Source organism: Delphinus delphis, chromosome 2 (assembly GCF_949987515.2).
Source record: "Delphinus delphis chromosome 2, mDelDel1.2, whole genome shotgun sequence".
Taxonomy (NCBI): Eukaryota; Metazoa; Chordata; class Mammalia; order Artiodactyla; family Delphinidae; genus Delphinus; species Delphinus delphis.
This window is the reverse complement of record NC_082684.1, coordinates 130,922,993-130,945,542: the sequence shown is the minus strand read 5'-3', so window position 1 is coordinate 130,945,542 and position 22,550 is coordinate 130,922,993. Positions and strand designations below refer to the sequence as shown.

At 38.6% G+C, this 22,550-nt stretch overlaps 1 protein-coding gene across 2 annotated transcripts in view; it reads left to right on the top strand.

Moving 5' to 3' along the window:
* Positions 1 to 1,307: 1,307 nt before the first annotated feature.
* The window catches only part of BBS4 (Bardet-Biedl syndrome 4), a 64,749-nt gene continuing 43,506 nt past the window's right edge, over positions 1,308 to 22,550 (top strand). For both annotated transcript variants that reach the window (XM_060005652.1, XM_060005651.1), the window contains exons 1-2: positions 1,308 to 1,341; positions 13,284 to 13,335. In XM_060005652.1, coding sequence (XP_059861635.1) covers positions 1,318 to 1,341; positions 13,284 to 13,335 — 76 coding nt within the window. In that variant the 5' untranslated portion in view covers positions 1,308 to 1,317. The remainder of the gene's footprint in view (positions 1,342 to 13,283; positions 13,336 to 22,550) is intronic.

The following is a 22,550-nucleotide window of genomic DNA, read 5'->3' as shown; positions in this document are numbered from 1 at the left end:
AATAAAGAAGTTAAAGGTTATGTGCATTTTAAATTTGGGTAGTAATTTCCAAACTGCTGTCAATGGAGGTTGTACCAGTTCACATTCCCTCTAGCCACAGATGAAGAATGCATGTTTACTCACAACTCAATGAAAATTTTTGTTCTCTGACAATGTAAGAGGTGGAAAATATCTCTTGGAAACTTTAATTTGCATGTTTTCTCTTCCTTGCAAAGTTATATTTTCGTATGTTCAAGAGGCATTTGTATTTCTTCTTTAGTGAACTGTTTCTTCATAAACTTTGCTTACGTTATTTAATGTGTGACTTCCTCGCTACACTCGAAGGTCAGGGATCCCGCGTATTTCGCTCGTCGCATAGCTCCTGGTACTGGAATGAATGAAGCTCAAAGAAATGACTGGCTCACGTCATGCAGTAGTCACATACGGAACTCATGTTTGACTCGAAAGCCCACGTATTTCCACGATCACCCAGTGGAAAGACTGAGCATTTAATTCACCACAGCAGGGGCTAGAAAGGTAATGTAAAAACGGCTGAAGTGTGCTGGGAAGAGAGGACTGTGGCAAAAAGGCCAACAAATGCCTAACTACAGTAGCAGCTGTTTTCAGATCTATTTTACCGCCAAGCAGGAATGCAGGCCCATTGTCGATCTTTATTTATTCCGAGGCCGGATTTCTGGCTTTCTTGCGAGATCTCCTGGTTTTTAAGTATTTCCAGTCAAAACAAGACTGCCTTCAAATGCAGCCCACCAGCAGCGGATTTGCAAACTCTAGCGTAAACAGAAGTGGGAGGCTGATGAGGCGGTTAATACCTTAGTTGGACAAACAGCCGAGAAACAGGGAATTTTTATGTAAGGCGAGAATGAGGTTCTCCGCCGTAGGGTTTGGGTTTGGGGGCCGGGACTCCCGGAAAGACGCTGGAAATAAATGCTGGGTGGCATCAAAGCAGAGCAGGGCCAGGCGACGGGAGGGCGCGCCGCCGTCCCAGTTGTGGCTGGCCACTCCACCCAGCGCTGTTGGGGGTTTCTCAAGCAGCGCCCACACAAAGGTGTAGGGCGGTAGGGGCTGGCCGGGATAAAGGGGACGACTGGCTGCGCATTCCCTCACCGGCTCCTTTAGAGCCAAGTGGACCGCAGGAAAGCACCCAACCCTTTCCCCGCTTCCAGAAGACCCTCGCCTCCCAGGCAAAGCTTTCCGCTCGGCGATCTACTTCTTTCCCTACTCAGGCCCCTCCCCACTTCCCCAATCCTACGACTTCCGTTTGCCTGGTTTTTTGGGAAACCGCCGACTTCCGGCCTCGCAGCGGCGGGCGGAGCAAAGATGGCTGAGCAAAGACTCGAGATGGTGAGCGTTGAGGTTCTGCTTGGTGTCCCGGCTGCCAGGCGGGGTTGGGCAGGGCCGGGCGGAGCGGAGAGGGGGGCTGGCGGTAGGCCTGTGTCCCACGCAGCTGCCGCTGGGGAAATGCGTGGCCGGGGCTGGAGCGCCTCGGGGTGGCCGGGGCAACACGGTTCGACTCCCGGGAACTGCTCCGTCTGGGGCCCTGCTGAGTTCTTTGCAGCTCTGGGCCTGTGCTAGGACTGGGGTATTTCTTGGGGTGCTCTAGGATATTTTCATCGGAAATGGCTCTTTCCCTAGCTCCGTGTTTTCTGTCTCATGAGGTTTGGAAAGAAAGCACTACCGCCCGTGCAGAGTCAGTTTCTGTTAATCCCCTGGATTAGGCATTGAATGAGACAAATCCTGGAAGCTTTCAGCGTCAGTACCTTCTGCGGATGGGGCGAGAGCATGTTTTCGCAAGTTTAGGAATTCACCTGGCCTGAGTTAGTTGTTGATTTAAACTCCACAGAACTGCTAATACAGAGTAACTCAGGTGAATTCGGGATGACCCAGTAGTAGTTAATTTTGAGGCGTAAATTCATAATTGGATCTAATTTCTATAAATTTCCAAGTGTGAAACCGTGTCTACCTTGTTTTAATATTGAATTTCAGAGCATGTTCTGCGCGTTTATTAGAATGACTTTAGTTATTTATTCGGGATTTATTGCCCTTTGAAAACCCCCCTGGAAAACTTAGGAGACAAAGTAGCAGCCTTTAACAGACTGTTTTATAACTTAGTTTTGGCTGCTAGGGAGCAAGGCCAGTATTACCTTGTCAGGGGGCCTGTTTGTTTTTTCTAGTCTCTCTTCATTTGCAGCGAAATCAAATTATTATAGTGTAATTAGAAAACTCTGAATACAGACCAGGAGGAGGCCCAAAGCAAAGTTTTTAAGCTACGAATTAAAAAAAAATTAAAAGCATGATTAATGTTTCTAGAGTTTAGACATTGAAAACATACTAAAGAAAATACTTCAGCTACATAGTCTTAAATGTAAGGTATAAGGGTAACATGACATTGTTGCAAATATAGCTTATCCTCTAGTCCTCACTGCAGGTATAGGTAGGTGTTCATGAACGGAATAGGAACGTGATGGCAGAATTGTTCTATACTTTTGAATCCCTGGTAGTGTATTAAAGAGGATGACGTTTTTGTTCTTTTTTAAAATTTATTTTTGGCTGCGTTGGGTCTTCATTGCTGCATGCAGGCTTTCTCTAGTTGCGGTGAGCAGGGTCTACACATCCTTGCGGTGTGCGGGCTTCTCATTGTGGTGGCTTCTCTTGTTGCGGAGCTCGTGCTCTGAGCCCGTGGGTTTCAGTAGTTGTGGCTCATGGGCTCTAGGGCACAGGCTCAGTAGTTGTGGCGCACGGTCTTAGTTGCTCCGCGGCATGTGGGATCTTCCTGGACCAGGGATCGAACCCGTGTCCCCTGCATTGGCAGGTGGATTCTTCTTTTTTTTTTTTTTTTTTTTTATTTATTTTTGGCTGTGTTGGGTCTTTGTTGCTGCACGCAGGCTTTCTCTAGTTGCGGTGAGCGGGGGCTACTCTTCGTTTTGTTGCACGGGCTTGTCATTGCAGTGGCTTCTCGTTGCGGAGCATGGGTTCTAGGCGTGCGGGCTTCAGTAGTTGTGGCACGCAGGCTCAATAGTTGTGGCTCGCGAGCTCTAGAGCGCAGGCTCAGTAGTTGTGGCGCAAGGGCTTAGTTGCTCTGCGGCATGTCGGATCTTCCCGGACCAGGGCTCGAACCCGTATACCCTGCATTGGCAGGCGGATTCTTAACCACTGTGCCACCAGGGAAGCCTAACAGGCGGGTTCTTAATAACCGTGCCACCAGCGAAGTCCAGCTTTTTTTTTTGATATGACTTTAGCACTTCAGCTGCAAGTTAACAAATCATTTCCATTATTATCAAGTTTAATGCTAGCAGTGTTATATTTATAGTAACTCATCTTTCAGGTTACCACTGCATGGAAATTTGAAATTTATTCTTTTTGGAAGTGATATGGCATCTTGTAATAGAATTAAAAGGACTTCGCAGTGCCACTCCTAGACCTGTATCCCATTGAAATAAAAGCAAAACATAAGCACCCAGTCCAAGGTACTCATTGCAGTACTGTTTATAATGGCAAAAAGCTGGAAACAAAGTGAATGCCCATTAGTAGGGTAATGGATGACTTCTGATATGCCCACACTGAGGAATAGTATGCAGCCATTAAAAAGAATGTTAGAACTATATACGTCGATGTGGAGAGATTTCCATGGTTTACATTTAAATAAAAGCTAGTTGTGGAGTGGGGTGTTAAAAAAAAGAAAGTTCAACTTGGCTTTATTCAGTGATTCACAAATCAGTCAGCATCCAGTCTAGCAGATAGAAAGGAGCTCTGAGGAGCTGTACAAAATAGAATACTTTTATAGGCAACAAGGAGCAGGAACAAGGAAGTTACAGACAAAAAGTGCCTTGGTTATTGCAAGGTCACTTTCCTTTAGGGGTTAGCAGAGGTTTATCAGTCATTTTATATAACTAGGGCTGATCAGATGACTCCTGATTGACTGGTTTAAAATTCCATTTCTGGGAGAGCTGAAACTGTAATTAAGTCTCCGTTTGGTGACATGAGGCTTAGCAAATATGATTCCATGTTGGGCCTGTTGTCTTGTTTTTAACAAGGGTATATTTTGTTATCTGTTTGTGACACAAAGGAAAAACATGTAGATCTATATATATGGATATACATAGATGTGGATGAGAGAAGACTAAAAGACTTAAAACTCAGAGAATTTTGAACAAATTCATAAGTAAAAATCTAAGAATTCTGCAGCAAAGGCCTTGAGACTAGGAGACATCCCAACAAAATGGAGTAAAACTAGTTCAAGGTGGGACACACAGAAATTCTAATATGCTACCAAACTACTGAGGATTATTACCTATTCCTTAGGAAAACGAGGGACTGATATTTATGTTTTATTTAAGAATATGTAATAAATAGTTTAGAGATCTTAAAAAAACAAGCAAATAATTCTGGTTTCTATGCTTTATACTTATAAACATTTTTATAACTCCCTAATTACTATTTTTTGGTATATTTGTATAAATACCCATCAATCTTCCTGTAAATTAAAAGATTAAACCTTTCAGAACAGAAAGCAAAAATTACTACTGCACTAGTTGATTTGGCTCAGATATAGTGCCTAGCACATATCAAGTGCTACATGGATATTTGTTAGATGAATAAATCATCACAGAATACTTAAAAATGAAAGAACCAAAAAAAGTAAAGAACTTATTCTATATATATCCCAGTTATGAATGAGATTGAGTGGGCTAATAGAATCCTTTGTATCTCAGAATGTCCTGGAAGATCTTTTGAGAAAGAGACTCATCAAAAAATTATAATTTATTTTAATTCTGCTTTGTGCAGAAGAAAGCATTGCTGACTCATGAAAATGCTTTTTGACCCTTTAAGATTCTTACTTTTCCCCAAAGTAAAAAAAAAAATCCCAGTTAGATTAAAAAAAAAAAAAGGGTTCTTTTACATTATAAAAATAGCTGAGGGACTTCCTTGGTGGTCCAGTGGCTAAGACTCTGCGCTTGCAATGCAGGGGGCCCAGGTTGGATCCCTGATAAGGGAACTAGATCCCGCATGCCATAGCTAAAAGATTCTACTTGCTGCAACTGAAGATCCCGCATGCAGCAACGAAAATCCCACATGCCACAACTAAGACCTGGTGCAGCCAAATAAATAAATAAATATTAGAAAAAACAGCTTTGTTGAGGTATAATACACATACCATAAAATTTACCTATTTTAAGTATGCAGTTTGGTCAGCTTTAGTAAATTTTTATAGTTGAACAATTGTCACCATGATCCAGTTACATCTGTCTGTCAGTCCAGAAAGTTCCCTTGTAACCACTTGCAGCCAATCTCTAATCCTAACCCCAGCCCATGGCTGATCTGCTTTCTGTCTGCGTAGTTTTGCCTTTTCTACAGTTTCATGTAATGGAATCACTTAGTATGTGTTTTAAGGTTCATTCATATTGTTGTATTTAGCAGTAGTTTGTAACTTTTTATTTCTAAGCAGAATTCCACTATATGGAATTCCACTATATGAACATACACATTTTGTTTATCCACAAATTGATGGACATTTGAATTGTTTCCTGTTTTTGGTTATTTGAATAATGTCACTATTGTTACTGGCATGCAAATCTTTGCATGCATATGTTTTCATTTCTCTAGGAGAGTAATTGCTGGGTTGTATGGTAAATTTATGTTTTTAAAAAAAACCTGCTAAACTGTTTTCTAAAGTGGCTATACTCTACCGTTTTACATTCCCATGAGCAGTGTATGAGGGATTCAGTTTTTCCACACCCTTGTCATCACTTGGTATTGTCAGTCTTTTTGATTTTAGCCATTCTAGTGGATGTGTAGTAGTGGTTATTGTGATTTTAATTTGTATCTCCCTAATGAATAATGATATTCAATATTTTTTAATGTGCTTATGCATCTATATCTCTTTGAAGTGTCTCTACAGATCTTTTGCCCATTTAAAAATGGGTTATTTCTTTTATTATTAAGATTTCTGTATATGTTAAATCAAGGTAATAAAATAGCTAAAAGAACAAATTATGTATTCTCTTTTATTTTGAGGATTTTTTGGTTGCTATGAAATATATCATACTTCTAAAAGAATGAATAAAAGGTTATTTGTAAGTTTTAAAGAACAATGCTGTTGACCTAGGAACAACATGGGGATTAAGGGCACTGATCCTCTGCACAGTTGAAAATCTAAGTAAAACTTACAGTGGCCCTCCCTATCCCCAGTTCCCTTGCATCTGTGGATTCAACCAACCTTGGAATATGTAGCACTGTAGTATTTACTATTGAATAAAATCCGTATATAAGTGGACATTCAAGGTTCAAACCCCTGTTGTTCAAGCATCAACTCTATAATGAAAACTTGTGTTCCTACCTCACATGTTAAGAAATGAGTCATTAAAAATAACTTTGGGGCTTACCTGGTGGCACAGTGGTTAAGAATCCACCTGCCAGTGCAGGGGACATGGGTTTGAGCCCTGGTCCAGGAAGATCCCACATGCCGCAGAGCAACTAAGCCTGTGCGCCACAACTACTGAGCCTGCACTCTAGAGCCCGCAAGCCACAACTACTGAAGCCCGCGTGCCTAGAGCACGTGCTTCGCAACCAGAGAAGCCACTGCAGTGAGAAGCCCGGGCACCGCAACAAAGAGTAGTCCCCACTCACCGCAACTAGAGAAAGCCTGCACACAGCAATGAAGACCCAATGCAGCCAAAAATAAATAAATACATAAAAAACACAAAAAAAAACCTTTGAAACCTAAATGTCTCCCCTACCTCATTTTCCTCCTCCGTCAAAAATGATCTCTTTCCTCAATTTTATGTTAATTATTCTTTTGGTTTTCTTTTTAAAAAATTTTTTATTCAGGGCTTCCCTGGTGGTGCAGTGGTTGAGAGTCCGCCTGCCAATGCAGGGGACGCGGGTTCTTGCCCCGGTCTGGGAGGATCCCACATGCTGCGGAGCAGCTGGACCCGTGAGCCATGGCTGCTGAGCCTGCGCATCCGGAGCCTGTGCTCCGCAACAGGAGAGGCCACAGCAGTGAGAGGCCCGCATACCGCAAAAAAAAATTTTATTCATTTATTTATTTATTATTATTTTTTGGCTGCACCGGGTCTTAGTTGTGGCATGCGGGATCTTCATTGTGGCATGCGTACTTCTTAGTTGCAGCATGTGTGTGGGATCTAGTTCCCCAACCAGGGATCGAACCTGGGCACCCTGCATTGTAAGTGCAGAGTCTTACCCACTGGGCTTTTGGTTTTCTTTATAGCTTTTATCATACTTAATACCCTTAAACAATGTATTGATTTAAAAAAATTAATGTTTTGTTTTTTTCATTTTTTAATGCTGTGAAGTATCTCATTATAGGGAAATGCTACAATATGTCCATTCTATTAGATAGAGATTTGAGTTATTTCTGATTTTTTTCCAGCTTTAGCGAGGTATAATTGACAAATAAAGTTAGTGTACAACATGAGGATTTTATAAACACACACACAGTGAAAGGATTCCCACCACTGAGTTAATTAAATACACTCATCACCTCACATGTATAACTATTTTGTGTGTGAGAACAGTTAAATTCTATATTCTTAAATTTCAAATATACAGTACAATGTTATCAACTATAGTCACCATGTTATACATTAGATCCTTAGACCACATTCATCCTTAACCCTGGCAAGCACTTTTCTACTCTCTGTTTCTGTAAGTTCAACTTTTTTTTTCCTTCTGGTTTTTAATTTAAAAAAAAGAATGCTGCTATGAACAGGGCCAAGACTAGGGTAAGGCAACTGAAGCGCTTAGGGTGCAAAATTTAAGGAGTAAGAGTATCTCAGACCTGGCTATGAACACTCATATATGTCTCCTGATCTAAGAATTTCCCCAGGGTATTCCTCGAAGTGGATTGCTGGTTTCTGGGCTACGTACATCTTCAACTTTATAACTTATGGGAGGTTCTGCGGTGATTGTAACAATTTATGCTTCTACCACCAGCTCCTGTTGCTCCTTGATATAGCTTTAAATTTTGTCAACATGGTGGATATGAAATGAGGTCTTAATGTGATAGTAATTTACATTTCCCTGATTAGTAATTAGGCAGAGCATCACTGGTTGTTTCCATTTCCTTTTCTGTGCAATGCCTGGTTCTTATGTTTTGCTTATTTTTCTACCTCATTATTTGTTTTTCTTATTGATTTATAGTTATTTATAGTTGTGGGCTGTTAATTCTTTGTCATTTTTTGGTTTTGTTTTGTATTGCAAATATCTTCTCTTAGTCTTCTGTCTTTATTTCTTCTTTGGAACAGAAGTTATTATTATTATTATTATTATTTTTTTTTTGGCTGAGCTGCGCAGCTTATGGGGTCTTAGTTCCCCAACCAGGGGTTGAACCCAGGGACACTGGCAGTGAAAGCACCAAGTCCTAACCACTGGACTGCCAGGGAAGTCCCCAGAAGTTATTAATTTTAATGTAGTTGAATGTTTAGATCTTTTCTTAATTGGTTTGTGCTTTTATATCTTGTTGGAAGTAATCCTTCCCTACCTTATGTATTTTTTAACATCTTTATTGAAGTATAATTGCTTTACAATGGTGTGTTAGTTTCTGCTTTACAACAAAGTGAATCAGCTATACATATACATATATCCCCATATCTCCTCCCTCTTGCGTCTCCCTCCCACCCTCCCTACCCCACCCCTCTAGGTGGTCACAAAGCACCGAGCTGATATCCCTGTGCTATGTGGCTGCTTCGCATTAGCTATTTTACATTTGGTAGTGTATATATGTCCATGCCACTCTCTCACTTCGTCCCAGCTTACCCTTCCCCCTCCCTGTGTTCTCAGGTCCATTCTATACATCTGTGTCTTTATTCCTGTACTGACCCTATGTTCTTCAGAAACATTTTTTTTTCTTTTTTAGATTCCATATATATGTGTTAGTATATGGTATTTGTTTTTCTCTTTCTGACTTACTTCACTCTGTATGACAGACTCTAAGTCCATCCACCTTACTACAAATAACTCAATTTTGTTTCTTTTTATGGCTGAGTAATATTCCATTGTATATATGTGCCACATCTTCTTTATCCATTCATCTGTCGATGCACACTTAGGTTGCTTCCATGTCCTGGCGATTGTAAATAGTGCTGCAATGAACATTGTGGTACGTGCCTCTTTTTGAATTATGGTTTTCTTAGGGTATATGCCCAGTAGTGGGATATGCTGTATGGTAGTTCTGTTTTTAGTTTTTTAAGGAACCTTCATACTGTTCTCCATAGTGGCTGTATCAGTTTACATTCCCACCAACAGTGCAAGAGGGTTCCCTTTTCTCCACACCCTCTCCAGCATTTATTGTTTGTAGATTTTTTGATGATGGCCATTCTGACTGGTGTGAAGTGATTCCTCATTGTAGTTTTGATTTGCATTTCTATAATGATTAGTGATGTTGAGCATCCTTTCATGTGTTTGTTGGCAATCTGTATATCTTCTTTGGAGAAATGTCTGTTTAGGTCTTCTGCGCATTTTTGGATTGGGTCGTTTGTTTTTTTGATATTGATGTGCATGAGCTGCTTGTATATTTTAGAGATTAATCCTTTGTCAGTTGCTTCGTTTGCAAATATTTTCTCCCATTCTGAGGGTTGTCTTTTCGTCTTGCTTAAGGTTTCCTTTGCTGTGCAAAAGCTTTTAAGTTTCATTAGGTCCCATTTGTTTATTTTTGTTTTTATTTCCATTTCTCTAGGAGGTGAGTCAAAAAGGATCTTTGTGTGATTTATGTCATAGAGTGTTCTGCCTATGTTTTCCTTTAAGAGTTTTATAGTGTCTGGCCTTATATTTAGGTCTTTAATCCATTTTGAGTTTATTTTTGTGTATGGTGTTAGGGAGTGTTCTAATTTCATTCTTTTACATGTAGTTGTCCAGTTTCTCAGCACCACTTATTGAAGAGACTGTCTTTTCTCCATTTTATATTCTTGCCTCCTTTATCAAAAATAAGGTGACCATATGTGCGTGGGTTTATCTCTGGGCTTTCTGTCCTGTTCCATTGATCTATATTTCTATTTTTGTGCTAGTACCATACAGTCTTGATTACTGTAGCTTTGTAGTATAGTCTGAAGCCCAGGAGTCTGATTCCTCCAGCTCCTTTTTTCTTTCTCAAGATTGCTTTGGCTATTCGGGGTCTTTTGTGTTTCTATACAAATTGTGAAATTTTTTTTTATACGGTACGTGGGCCTCTCACTGTTGTGGCCTCTCCCGGCTCCAGATGCGCAGGCTCAGCGGCCATGGCTCATGGGCCCAGGCGCTCCGCGGCATGTGGGATCTTCCCGGACTGGGGCACGAACCCATGTTCCCTGCATCGGCAGGCGGACTCTCAACCACTGCGCCACCAGGGAAGCCCCAAATTGAAATATTTTGTTCTAGTTCTGTGAAAAATGCCATTGGTAGTTTGTTAAGGATTGCATTGAATCTGTAGATTGCTTTGGGTAGTTTAGTCATTTTCACAATGTTGATTCTTCCAATCCAAGAACATGGTATATCTCTCCATCTGTTGGTATTATCTTTAATTTCTTTCATCAGTGTCTTATAGTTATCTGCATAGAGGTCTTTTGTCTCCTTAGGTAGATTTATTCCTAGGTATTTTATTCTTTTTGTTGCAGTGGTAAATGGGAGTGTTTCCTTAACTTCTCTTTCAGATTTTTTATCATTAGTGTGTGGGAGTGCAACAGATTTCTGTGCATTAATTTTGTATCTTGCTACTTTACCAAATTCATTGATTAGCTCTAGTAGTTTTCTGGTAGCATCTTTAGGATTCTCTATGTATAGTGTATTTTTTAAAGTTTTTAAAATTTGCTCTTTCCATTTTAATATTCAGTCTATTTTAATTTGTTTTCATTTTCCTGATGAAGGTTTTTTTCTTGAAGTCTATTTTGTCTCAGTGCTAATACTGCTACTTTTTCTTTTTGCTTCTGTTTTCCTGCTGTATCTGTTCTCATCCTTTTACTTTGTTTTCCTTTGACCGTATGTTTTAGATGTTTCTTTATACAGATAGCACATATCTAGATTTAAAAAAAATCCATTCTTATAATCTTTCAACCAGAGAATTTCATTTTTTCTCCTTCTTTTCTTACTTTAATCTTCCTTAAGTGAGTACCCAGATTTTTTTGGTTAATACATTTATTCATTTATTTATTTATTTTTGGATGCGTTGGGTCTGTGTTGCTGCACACAGGCTTTTTCTAGCCATGGAGAGCGGGGGCTACTCTTCGTTGTGGTGTGTGGGCTTCTTATTGCGGTGGCTTCTCTTGTTGCAGAGTACGGGCTCTAGGCATGCGGGCTTCAGTAGTTGTGACTCGAGGGTTCTAGAGCGCAGGCTCAGTAGTTGTGGCTCACGGGCTTAGTTCCTCCGTGGCATGTGGGCTCTTCCCGGACCAGGGATCAAACCTGTGTCCCCTGCATTGGCAGGTGGATTCTTAACCACTGTGCCACCAGGGAAGTTCCTTAGCTATTCTTAACATTAGAAGTCTTTTTTTCCCCAGAGCCCTCTTCCTCACCCCAGATAGGTTCTAGAAAGCTTGTTAACACACCTGCTAATCAGCAGCATGAACCTGCCAGCCCAGCATCTTCAGAGGGTCAGAGCTTTCTCTGCATTCTGATATCTGCATACAGATAGCATATATCTAGATTAAAAAAAAATCCATTCTGATAATCTGCCTTTTAACTAGAGAATTTCATTTTTTTCTTCTTTTCTTACTTTAATCTTCCTTAAGTGAGTATCCAGATTCTTAAAAATAATAGATATTTAACTTAAAGTTCAAACGTAAACCTGAATAATACAGGGATCATCGAATGTTTTGTTACCCTTTGCTTTCTGCCAATTCATGCCGTTCAGTTTTTTAGTTTTTGTGTTTCTCAGTTCAGCACCACAAATTATACTTTGTTTTATTCAGTAAGTAGATGCTTATAATATATGTCCATATTTTACCAATTCCTTTGCTTGTTCCACTCCTTCCTTCTGGGGTTGTTTTCCTTTCTCCTAATGTAAATATGTCCATTAAAAGTTTATTTAGGGATTCTAAAAAGTCAAATTTTATTTGTCTGAAAGCCTCTTAAAATTTGCTATTGTTCGTGAACGTTAGTTTTGATTCGTGTAAGAGTTCAGATTGGGGGTTGGCAAACTGTTTTTTAAGGGGCCAATAGTAAATAGTTTGAGCTTCATGGGCCATATATTGTCTGTCACAAGTAAATCAACTCTGCATTTGTAGAGCGGAAGCAACTATAGGCAACATGTAAACACGTGAGTGTGACTGTTGTGATAAAATTTTGGTTGTAGACACTGAAGTTTGAATTTTATATAATTTTCATGTGTTATAAAATATTGTTAAAATTTTTCTTAACCATGAAAAATATAAAAATTATTCTTAGCTTGTGGACCACATAAACATAGGCTGTATCTGACCTGTGAGCCATAGTTTGGTGATCTCATGTCTAGGTTAATATTCGTTTTACTTAGTACTTTACTCTTGGGGATAGTTATTCTGATAATGTCATATGATATTATCTTCCATTTTTAATTGTTGAGAAGTCAGCTGTCAATCTAACTGTCCTTTCGTTGCAGGTAATCTGGTGATATTATTTTTCTTTGGTTATTTTTAAGAACTTATTATTGTCCCTGTGCATGTCCCTATGATGTATCTAAAGTGTGGATTTATTTTCATTTAACTTGGTTAGAATTGGTTGAGCATCCAGAATCTAAAGATTAGTGTGTCTCGTATACTTCTGGAAATGTTCAGCCATTATTTTTGCTTATATCATACCTTATCATATATAACATGGGAGGTAAATAAAAGACAAATTCATTTGAAGATTTTCTGTGAAGTTATAGTACAGTATAGTATCTATAATATTAAATAATGACCCTTTTAAAATACTCCCTCCTAGAGCTGAGTGCTAGAGCATCTCTGTGTAGATGACCTCATAAGCTTCCTCTTATCAAAATTATCACTTTTTTGGTTGGCTGCTAAGAAGTATAGCATTAAGTATAATACTAATATGTTGACATTAATTTGTATACATTATATCATGCATTATAATTAAAATAAGTATATACTGTAAGTAATTACATATTATAAATATGAATTATACATTATTAATAGTTTGGACAGCACAAGTATGACCTGACATTTGTTTTTTAAACTATATTCAAAATAATTCTTTGTACATGTATGCAGGTAATGGATTATTTGCATGATTGGAGAGCTATTGATGATTGTTATTTTAATGCTTCTTTAAGCTAGCAAGATTTATGGTGGTGTTTTAACAGACTTCTTTCATTTCAGAGAACTCAGTTTCCTGCATCTGCTGAATCTCTAAAACCCCGGCTGAAAAAAGGTCTGTATATAATTTCATTTTGTGTGTATATTTGCACAATTTCTCCGTCTTATTGATTCTTTTATCCTGTATCCACTAGAGCTTTTACAAATATGATTGTTGGGAAAAGCAGTAGTCTGAATGTTCTCCCATATCTAGCTTTTATTTTGTGAAGTTGTTAGATATTACGGGATTGATTTTAACCTATAAATATGTTTATTTATTTATTTCATTATGCTGAGTCTTAGTTGCGGCAGGTGGGCTCCTTAGTTGTGGCATGCGAACTCTTAGTCACGGCATGTATGTGGGATCTAGTTCCATGACCGGGGATGGAACCAGGGCCCCTGCATTGGGAGCGTGAAGTCTTATCCACTGTGCCACCAGGGAAGTCCCTACCTGTAAATATGTTTAAATGGGGTTTTATTATTATATAAATGTGTACTAATTTTCTACTTGTGGGAAAACCACTCTAAAGTTCCTATAGTACATATCGGGCCTCAAATAATCCCATATATACATATGTTAAATAAGTGTGAGGTTTTATAAAAATTGAGTCTGGGAAGCCTAACTAGGTGAGGACCTATATTGTAAAGAACTGCCTTTAAAAATATGATACAGCGATAATTCCCTGGCAGTCCAGTGGTTAGGACTCAGTGTTTTCACTGCCGGGGGCCCGGGTTTGATTCCTGATCGGGGAACTGATGCCGTGCGGCGCAGCCAAAAAAAATTTTTTTTAATAAAATAAAATCCAATAGAGATATATATATTTTATATCGAGGAATAGGATTTCTTCATTTGTTAACCTATGAAGTCTTAAGAGGGTTTGCATCAAGTTGTCAGTGACTATACTGGATGTTCTTCCATGTCTAAAGGACTGGATGTCCTAGCTACTTGCCAGGCATTGGAAAATACCTGAACTTTTTGTTTAGCAGGAGAGACCATCTGTTTTATTATTTATTCATTTGTTTATTATTTGCTAGATGAGGAAACCATGGAAGGGGAGTGACTTGCCCAGGGTCCTGTGTGTTGCTTTTGTTTGCATACCTGAGCACCAGGCTATATGCCCTTTGGCAGCATGTGTTTTCCTGTTGTATGCTAAGAGTTTTAAAGTTGATTTTGTCAATAAAGTGTTTATTTGGGGCATTTCAGTTACACTTTGAAATTATAATACAAGTTGTTGGAAAATATTAACTTTCAGGAATATACTTTCAAAGAGTTTTTTAGGAAAACACTGTAAAGAGCAGTACATGTACAATTTAGATTATTTGTGAAATTTGGATGAATTCTGCCGATGTCTAACATCATCGTTAATAATTTAAACGCCATTTCTGAACATGAGAATCATCTTGCTGTGGTATCTGTCATTTCATTTCATCACCAGAGTGAATTGGCTAGTCCGGTGGTGGGGCTTGTGGGTATTGTAATCATCTCTCCAGTGTTCTTTCCATAATTCCTCCAGGGTCAAACCCTGTGGTTCTGTTGACTCCCAGTCCAGGAGAGTTGTAATTAGTATACACCAATCAAGAACCGGCCCATGCCCAATTCAAGCTAATGAGATAAAAACTTTACAGCTCTGGGGAGAAGGGGTACATTTGACAAGATGCTGTAAAATGTAACAGTGCCGTAATGCCCTTTCCTATCATTTCTTTCTCCCTTCCTCACTGCAGAGCAACCACTGACTTCTAGTATTAAAGTTTAGTTTTTCCTGTTCTTGAACCCCTCATACATGTGAGTACTTAGTGGGTTCCAGGACCAGTGATAGGTATTTGCAATACACAGATAAATAGGGCATGGATTCTGCCCTCAGGGAATTGACAGTCTTCAGGGCATAGAAAATAAAGGCATATAATTATATTGTATACTCCATAGGTCCTTCCTTCTGAAGGTTAAACATTTCCAGTTTCTTCAACTCCTTTCATGTAAAATGTTTAGAACTCTTTTGCCATTATTACTTTGGTTCTGTAGTGAAATTCGTTAGCCCTCTTGGAAGTATTGGAGTTCAGGACTAGGTAGAATATTCCAGGTATTGTGTGAACAGGGCCAAGTGTAATGTCTGGAAAATAAAATCTGTTCATCTGGATCTTTCATTTCCGTTAGTCCAACTCAAGGTTGCATTGCCTTTTGGTAAACCGTTTTACACATTTGCAATACCACTATATTGCACAGTGCCAGGGGTATGATTCGTGTAGAACACAAAGACTTCAATATAAATGATGCCTTTGGAATTGTGCAAGGTGGTGACACAGGCATGTAAAATGTCAAGGGTATAACCCGTTCTTATCCTGCCCTAGATTTCAGGCTTCCATGACCCAAGATTTTATCTATTGAATCACACTGATTGAGTTTTGGAATGTTGTGCCAGCCTTGCATTTCTGGGATAAGCTCCACATGGTCATGGTGTATTAAACTTTTTATATATTGCTGGATTCGGTTTGCTAATGTTTTGTTAAGGATTTTTGCATCTGTGTTTATGAGGGATGTTGGTCTGTAGTTTTCTTTTTTTGTGATGCTTTTGTATGTTTTTGGTATCAGGGCTATGCTGGCCTTAAAACGAGTTGGGAACTATTCCCTCGTCTAGTTTCTGGAAAATTTTGTATAGAATTGGTGTTATTTCTTTTCTTAAATGTTTGCTAGAATGTGACAGTGAAGCTTGTCTGGGTCTGGATTTTTTTGCTGTTGTTGGAAGGTTTTTAAGTATAAACTAAATTTCTTTAATAGATGTGGGACTATTCAGGTTATATATTTCTTTAGAGACTGCTTTGATAATGTTTCTCTTTCAAAGACATTTGTCCATTTCATCTCAGTTATTAAATTTATTGGCATAAAATTCATAATACTCCTTTATTTTCCTTTTAATGTCTAGGATGCATAGTGATGTTCCCTCTGTTGTTCCTGAATTTAGTAATTCTCTTTTTTCTTGATCAGTCTGGTTAGAGGTTTATACATTTTATTGATCTTTTCCGAGAAGCAGCCTTTGATTTTATTGTTTTTTCTCTATTGCTTTTTTTTTTTTTTTTTTGTGTGTGTGGTACGCGGGCCTATCACTGTTGTGGCCTCTCCTGTTCAGAGCACAGGCTTTGGACGCGCAGGCTCAGCAGCCATGGCTCATGGGCCCAGCCGCTCCACGGCATGTGGGATCTTCCCGGACTGGGGCACGAACCCCGCGTCCCCTGCATCGGCAGGCGAACTCTCAACCACTGCGCCACCAGCGAAGCCCCCTCTATTGCTTTTTTTTGTTTCAATTTCATTGATTTTGGCTCTTATCTAATATTTCTTGCGTTTAATTTGCTCTTCTTTTTTCAGTTTCTTGAGAAATTTCCTCTGTTCATACTTTGTTGAGAGCTTTTTACCATGAATGGTTGTGAAATTTTATCAAATGCTTTTTCTTCATAAACTGAGATGATCATATAGTTTTTCTTTATTTTTTGTAACACTACCTGATTAATTAATTTTTCACTTTTTAAACAGCTTAATTGAAAAATCACCCATTGCAAGTGTATCATCTCTACCTCACTTTTTAACAGTTGAATTCCATTGTATGATAACTTATATTTAACCCCTCCTCTATTTTTTCCAACTTTTCACTTTATATTTTTAGTTTATTTTTTATCAAGGTAACATTGGTTTATAACATTATATACGTTTCATGTGTGCAACATTATATTTCTACTTCTGTATACACTACAGCGTGCTTACCACCAAAAATTTATTTTTTATCCCTCATCATACAGTTGATCCTGTTTACCCATTTCTTCCTCTGATGCCCCCCTTCCTTCCTCTCTGGTAGCCACGACTTTGTTCTCTGTATCTATGTGTTTGTTTTTGTTTGGCTTAGTTTGTTCATTTATTTTGTTTTTGTTTTGTTTTTTATATTACACATATGAGTGAAATCATGCAGGATTTGTCTTTCTTCGTCTGACTGATTTCACTTAGCATATCCACCCATGTTGTCTTCTTTTATTTAAGATTAATTTATTATTTATTTTATTTATTTTTGGCTGCATTGGGTCTTAGTTGTGGCACATGGGATCTTCATTGAGGCGCGTGGGATCTTTCGTTGAGGCATGTGGGCTCTTCCTTGTGGTGCGCGGGCTTCCCTCTAGTTGTGCCATGCAGGTTTTTCTCTTCTCTAGTTGTGGCATGCAGGCTCCAGGGTGCATGGGCTCTGTAGTTGTGGCATGCGGGTTCCAGAGCGCGTGGGCTCTGTATTTTGCAGCATGCAGGCTCTTGTTGAGGTGTGCGAGCTCAGTATTTGTGGCGCGTGGGCCCAGCTGCCTTGTGGCATGTGGCACCCCAGTTCCCTGACCAGGGATTGAACCCGAGTCCCCCGTGTTGTAAGGCGGAGTCTTTACCACTGGACCACCAGGGAAGTCCCCATGTTGTCTTAAATGGCAAGATTTTGTCTTTTCTATGGCTAAGTAGTATTCCATTGTATATATATACCACATCTTATTTATCCATTGATCATCATGTAGTTTCTCGTCATTGATATAGTGAACTGCTTTGATCAGTTTGTTTTGTTTTGTTTTATTTTGTTTTGTCCATGCTGCGCAGCATGCAGCAGGGATCTTAGTTCTCCAACCGGGATCAAACTTGTTCCCCCTGCAGTGGAAGCATGGAGCCCTAACCACAGGGCTGCTAGGGAATTCCCCTTTGATCAGTTTTTTTTAATTTAAAAAAAAATTTTTATTTTTTATTTTATTTTTTGGCCACGCAGTGCAACATGTGGGATCTTAATTCCCCAACCAGGGATCGAACCCGCACCCACTGCATTGGAAGAGCGGAGTCCTAACCACTGGACCGCCAGGGAAGTCCCTTGATCAGTTTTTTAATACTGAACCAGCCTTGCATTCTTGTGATAAAGCCAATTCAGATATGATATAGTTTTCTTATTATTTATTATTGGATTTGATTTTCTAAAATTTTGTTAGGAACTTTTACGTCAGTGTTCCTGAAGTATATTGGCATATAGTTTTCTTTTCATATAATATTTTTGCTTGATTTTGGTGTAGGGTAATGCTGACCACCTTATAAATGATTTGGGACATAGTCTCTGCTCTTTAATTTCCTGGAAAAGTCTGTGGAGTATTGACTAATTTTCTCCTTAAATATTTATTGCAATGCCCTCATGAAGCCAGCTGGTCCTGGAGTTTTCTTTATATTAAGTCTCTTAATAGATATAGGGCTGAATAGGTTATCTATTTCTTCTTGATTATGCTTTGGTAGTTTATGTTCTTCAAGGAGTTTTTCTATTTTATCTAAGTTGTCAAATTTATTGGCATAAAGTTCACAGTTTTACCTAACTGATATTAAAGATACTGTAAAGCCTCTATAATTAAAACAGTATAGTACTGGTACATGAATAGAAGAGAAACCAGTGTGATAGAACAGGAAAAGTCCAGAAAGAGACTCAAATACATTTGGCAGTTTAATATATGATAAAGTATATGGCTTCTCAAATTACTGGAGTTAAAGATGTACTTTTTAATACATGGTGCTGGGACAACTCGATAGCCATTTTGATAAATAAAAAATTAGACATACACTGGAATAAACTCCAAATGGATCAGAGATCTAATCTAAAAGGAAAATTCATAACCATGCAAGTATTAAAAGAAATACTTTTACCAGAGTATTTTACCAGAGGTAAAATTACCAGAGGCAGTAAAAGTTGATAAATATGACTTCACAGTGAATTTTTTATGTATGGCAAAAGGCACAATAAGGAAAGACAAAAGAGAAGTAACATTCTAGGTGAACATATTTGCAACGTATATCACAGGTAAATGGCTAAAATCACTAACATATAAAGAACTCTTGTAACTTAGGGATAGGGTGGGTGGGAAGGAGACCACAACATGCAATAGGGGCTGCCCTGGTGGTGCAGTGGTTGAGAGTCCGCCTGCTGATGCAGGGGACAAGGGTTCATGCCCTGGTCTGGGAGGATCCCGCATGCCACGGAGTGGCTGGGCCCGTGAGCCATGGCCGCTGAGCCTGCGCATCTGGAGCCTGTGCTCTGCAACGGGAGAGGCCACAACAGTGAGAGGCGCGCGTACCACAAAAAAGAAAAAAACATGCAATAGAAAAATGGATAAAGCATAATCAGAATTTACACACACACATTATATAAATCTATAGTAACATAAAATATTTACACATACACACACACAGGATATAAATCTATAGTAACATACCATTTATAGCCTATCAGGATGGCTAAAATTAAGAAATATGAGTACATATTCAATTTGTGAGGCTGCAGGAAACAAGCACTGTCTTATATTGTTGGTGGGAATATAAATTGTTACAGCTGTTGTGGAAGAGAATTTGGCAATATCCAATAAAACTCCATAATTACATTTCTAGGACTTCACCTTGAAGATACATCTCTGACAATAAACAAATATTTATTCACAGTATTATTCACTGCAGTATTATATGTGATTGTAAAATGTTGGAAACATCTTAAACGTCCATACATAAAAGAGTTCTTGAATAAACTGTAGTATATCCACATAATAGAATACTGTACAGCTTAAGGAAGATTTTTATGATTTGATACAAGATATTTCCAAGTGGTTTTCAAGATAAATTGTATGTTATAAAAAAGCAAAATACAAAAAAAAGCAAAGTACAAAAGAGTATTTGCCATATACTACATTTTTATAAAAAAGAAAAATTAAAAATATGTATGAGCTTATTTTTATAAAAAGAAGCACCAGAAGGATATCTCAGAAACAAATGGGACTGGCTGTTTACAAAGCCTTGCATGGAAATGCAGTGGAAAGGTTGGAGGATGTAACAGTTATTCGAGTATGTCTTTCTGTGTAGTTCTGACTTTTGAAATCATATATTCATATCAACGAAGATTGGGCAAACAAAAACCTTAAAAATAAAATATAAGAAGCAGCACATATAGGGTAGTTTATTGGAGTCAAATTTTCTTATGTTGGAGAAGGGAATTTACATAATACAGAAAGGAGTGAGGTGAGATCAAACCCTGATATACTGGATTGGAAATGGCAGTTATCAGTGTTGAATACATGGTTTTTAATATAGATATGTAGATATAAAATATATATTTTTCTTAATTCTGTCCATTGACAAGGGGTAGCAGCAATGACACCCTAGTAGTAGCAGTGAGTACAGTTAGTGCCCAGACCTTATTTTCTAGACATTATTCTGCAGTAAAAGGAACACGGATGGGTTCCTTGGAGAAATGCCTAATTCCATGGCTAAGGCTGGGAATGAACCTGGGACATCTTGTGCCAGAAAGTGAGGAATAGTTTACCTAGTGATGGGTATTTGTTGGAAAGATGCAGGAGTGGGTTTGAAGGGCTTTCACTGGCCAGTGGCCAGTTCTGAAGTGACTGAAGCCTCAAATAATCATAGCAATGGATTATAACACACTGAATAAAATAAGAATACACCAGTCCATACTGATATAAATATACTAGTAAATAATAAATGAAGCAAAAGGAAAAACTCTCCCTTATAAAATAGAGTGATAAGTAATAAATGTAGAAGGAATGATAGAGTTAGAAAATTACCATTTGGCAACCATCATAGTAATAACTGATTCATGCAAGACTCCTCAATGGATGCTAAAACTAGTGGGTAAAAGTTTGATGAAAAACAGGATATTTACGGGACTTCCCTGGTGGTCCAGTGGTTAAGATGCTGCGCTCCCAATGCAGGGGGCCTGGGTTCGATCCTTGGTCAGGGAACAAGGTTCTGCATGCCGTAACTAAGAGCCCGTATACTGCAAGTAAAAGAGCCTGCATACTGCAACTGAAGGTCCCACATGCTGCAACTGAAGATCCCACACTGAAGATCCTAAGTGCTGCAACTAAGACCTGGTGCAGCCAAATAACTAAATAAATATTTTAAAGAAAACCCTCAAACATGCTATTTACATGAGTCTCTAAGTATCTTTCCATAAGGTACATTTTGATTATAGTCTAGTAACTTTATAATGGAAAAACCTACCAAATACCACCCTAACCAAGTGATAAAAAGTAAAAGGTCACAATAATAGGACAAATTGATATATTGTGCCTCCTAAATAACTTGTGTGGTATTCCTGCCAAAAATAATACCTTCAATCTAATCATTAGGAAATAATAGACAAACCCAAACTGAAGGACAGTCTACAAAATAATTAGCCTGCATCTTCAAAAAAGCTGTTGAGAGAGGGCAGACAGCAGAAGCAAGAAGAACTACAATCCTGCAGCCTGTGGAACAAAAACCACATTCACAGAAAGACAAGATGAAAAGCCAGAGGTCTGTGTACCAGATGAAGGAACAAGATAAAACCCCAGAAAAACAACTAAATGAAGTGGAGATAGGCAACCTTCCAGAAAAAGATTTCAGAATAATGATAGTGAAGATGATCCAGGACCTCGGAAAAAGAATTCAGACAAAGATCGAGAAGATGCAAGAAATGTTTAACAAAGACCTAGAAGAATTAAAGAACAGACAAACAGAGATGAACAATACAATAACTGAAATGAAAGCTACACTAGAAGGAATCAATAGGAGAAAAACTGAGGCAGGAGAACGGATAAGTGACCTGGAAGACAGAATGGTGGAATTCACTGCTGCGGAACAGAATAAAGAAGAAAGAATGAAAAGAAATGAAAACAGCCTAAGAGACCTCTGGGACAACATTAAACGCAACAACATTCGCATTATAGGGGTCCCAGAAGGAGAAGAGATTGAGAAAGGACCCGAGAAAATATTTGAAGAGATTATAGTAGAAAACTTCCCTCACATGGGAAAGGAAATAGTAACCCAAGTCCAGGAAGCGCAGAGTCCCATACAGGATAAACCCAAGGAGAAACATGCCGAGACATGTAGTAATCAAATTGGCAAAAATTAAAGACAAAGAAAAATTATTGAAAGCAGCAAGGGAAAAATGACAAATAACATACAAGAGAACTCCCATAAGGTTAACAGCTGATTTCTCATCAGAAACTCTACAAGCCAGAAGGGAGTGGCATGATATACTTAAAGTGATGAAAGGGAAGAACCTATAACCAAGATTACTCTACCCTGCAAGGTTCTCATTCAGATTCGATGGAGAAATCAAAAGCTTTACAGACAAGCAAAAGCTAAGAGAATTCAGCACCACCAAACCAGCTCTACAACAAATGCTCTACAACAAATGCTAAAGGGACTTCTCTTAGTGGGAAATACAAGAGAAGAAAAGGACCTACAAAAACAAACCCAAAACA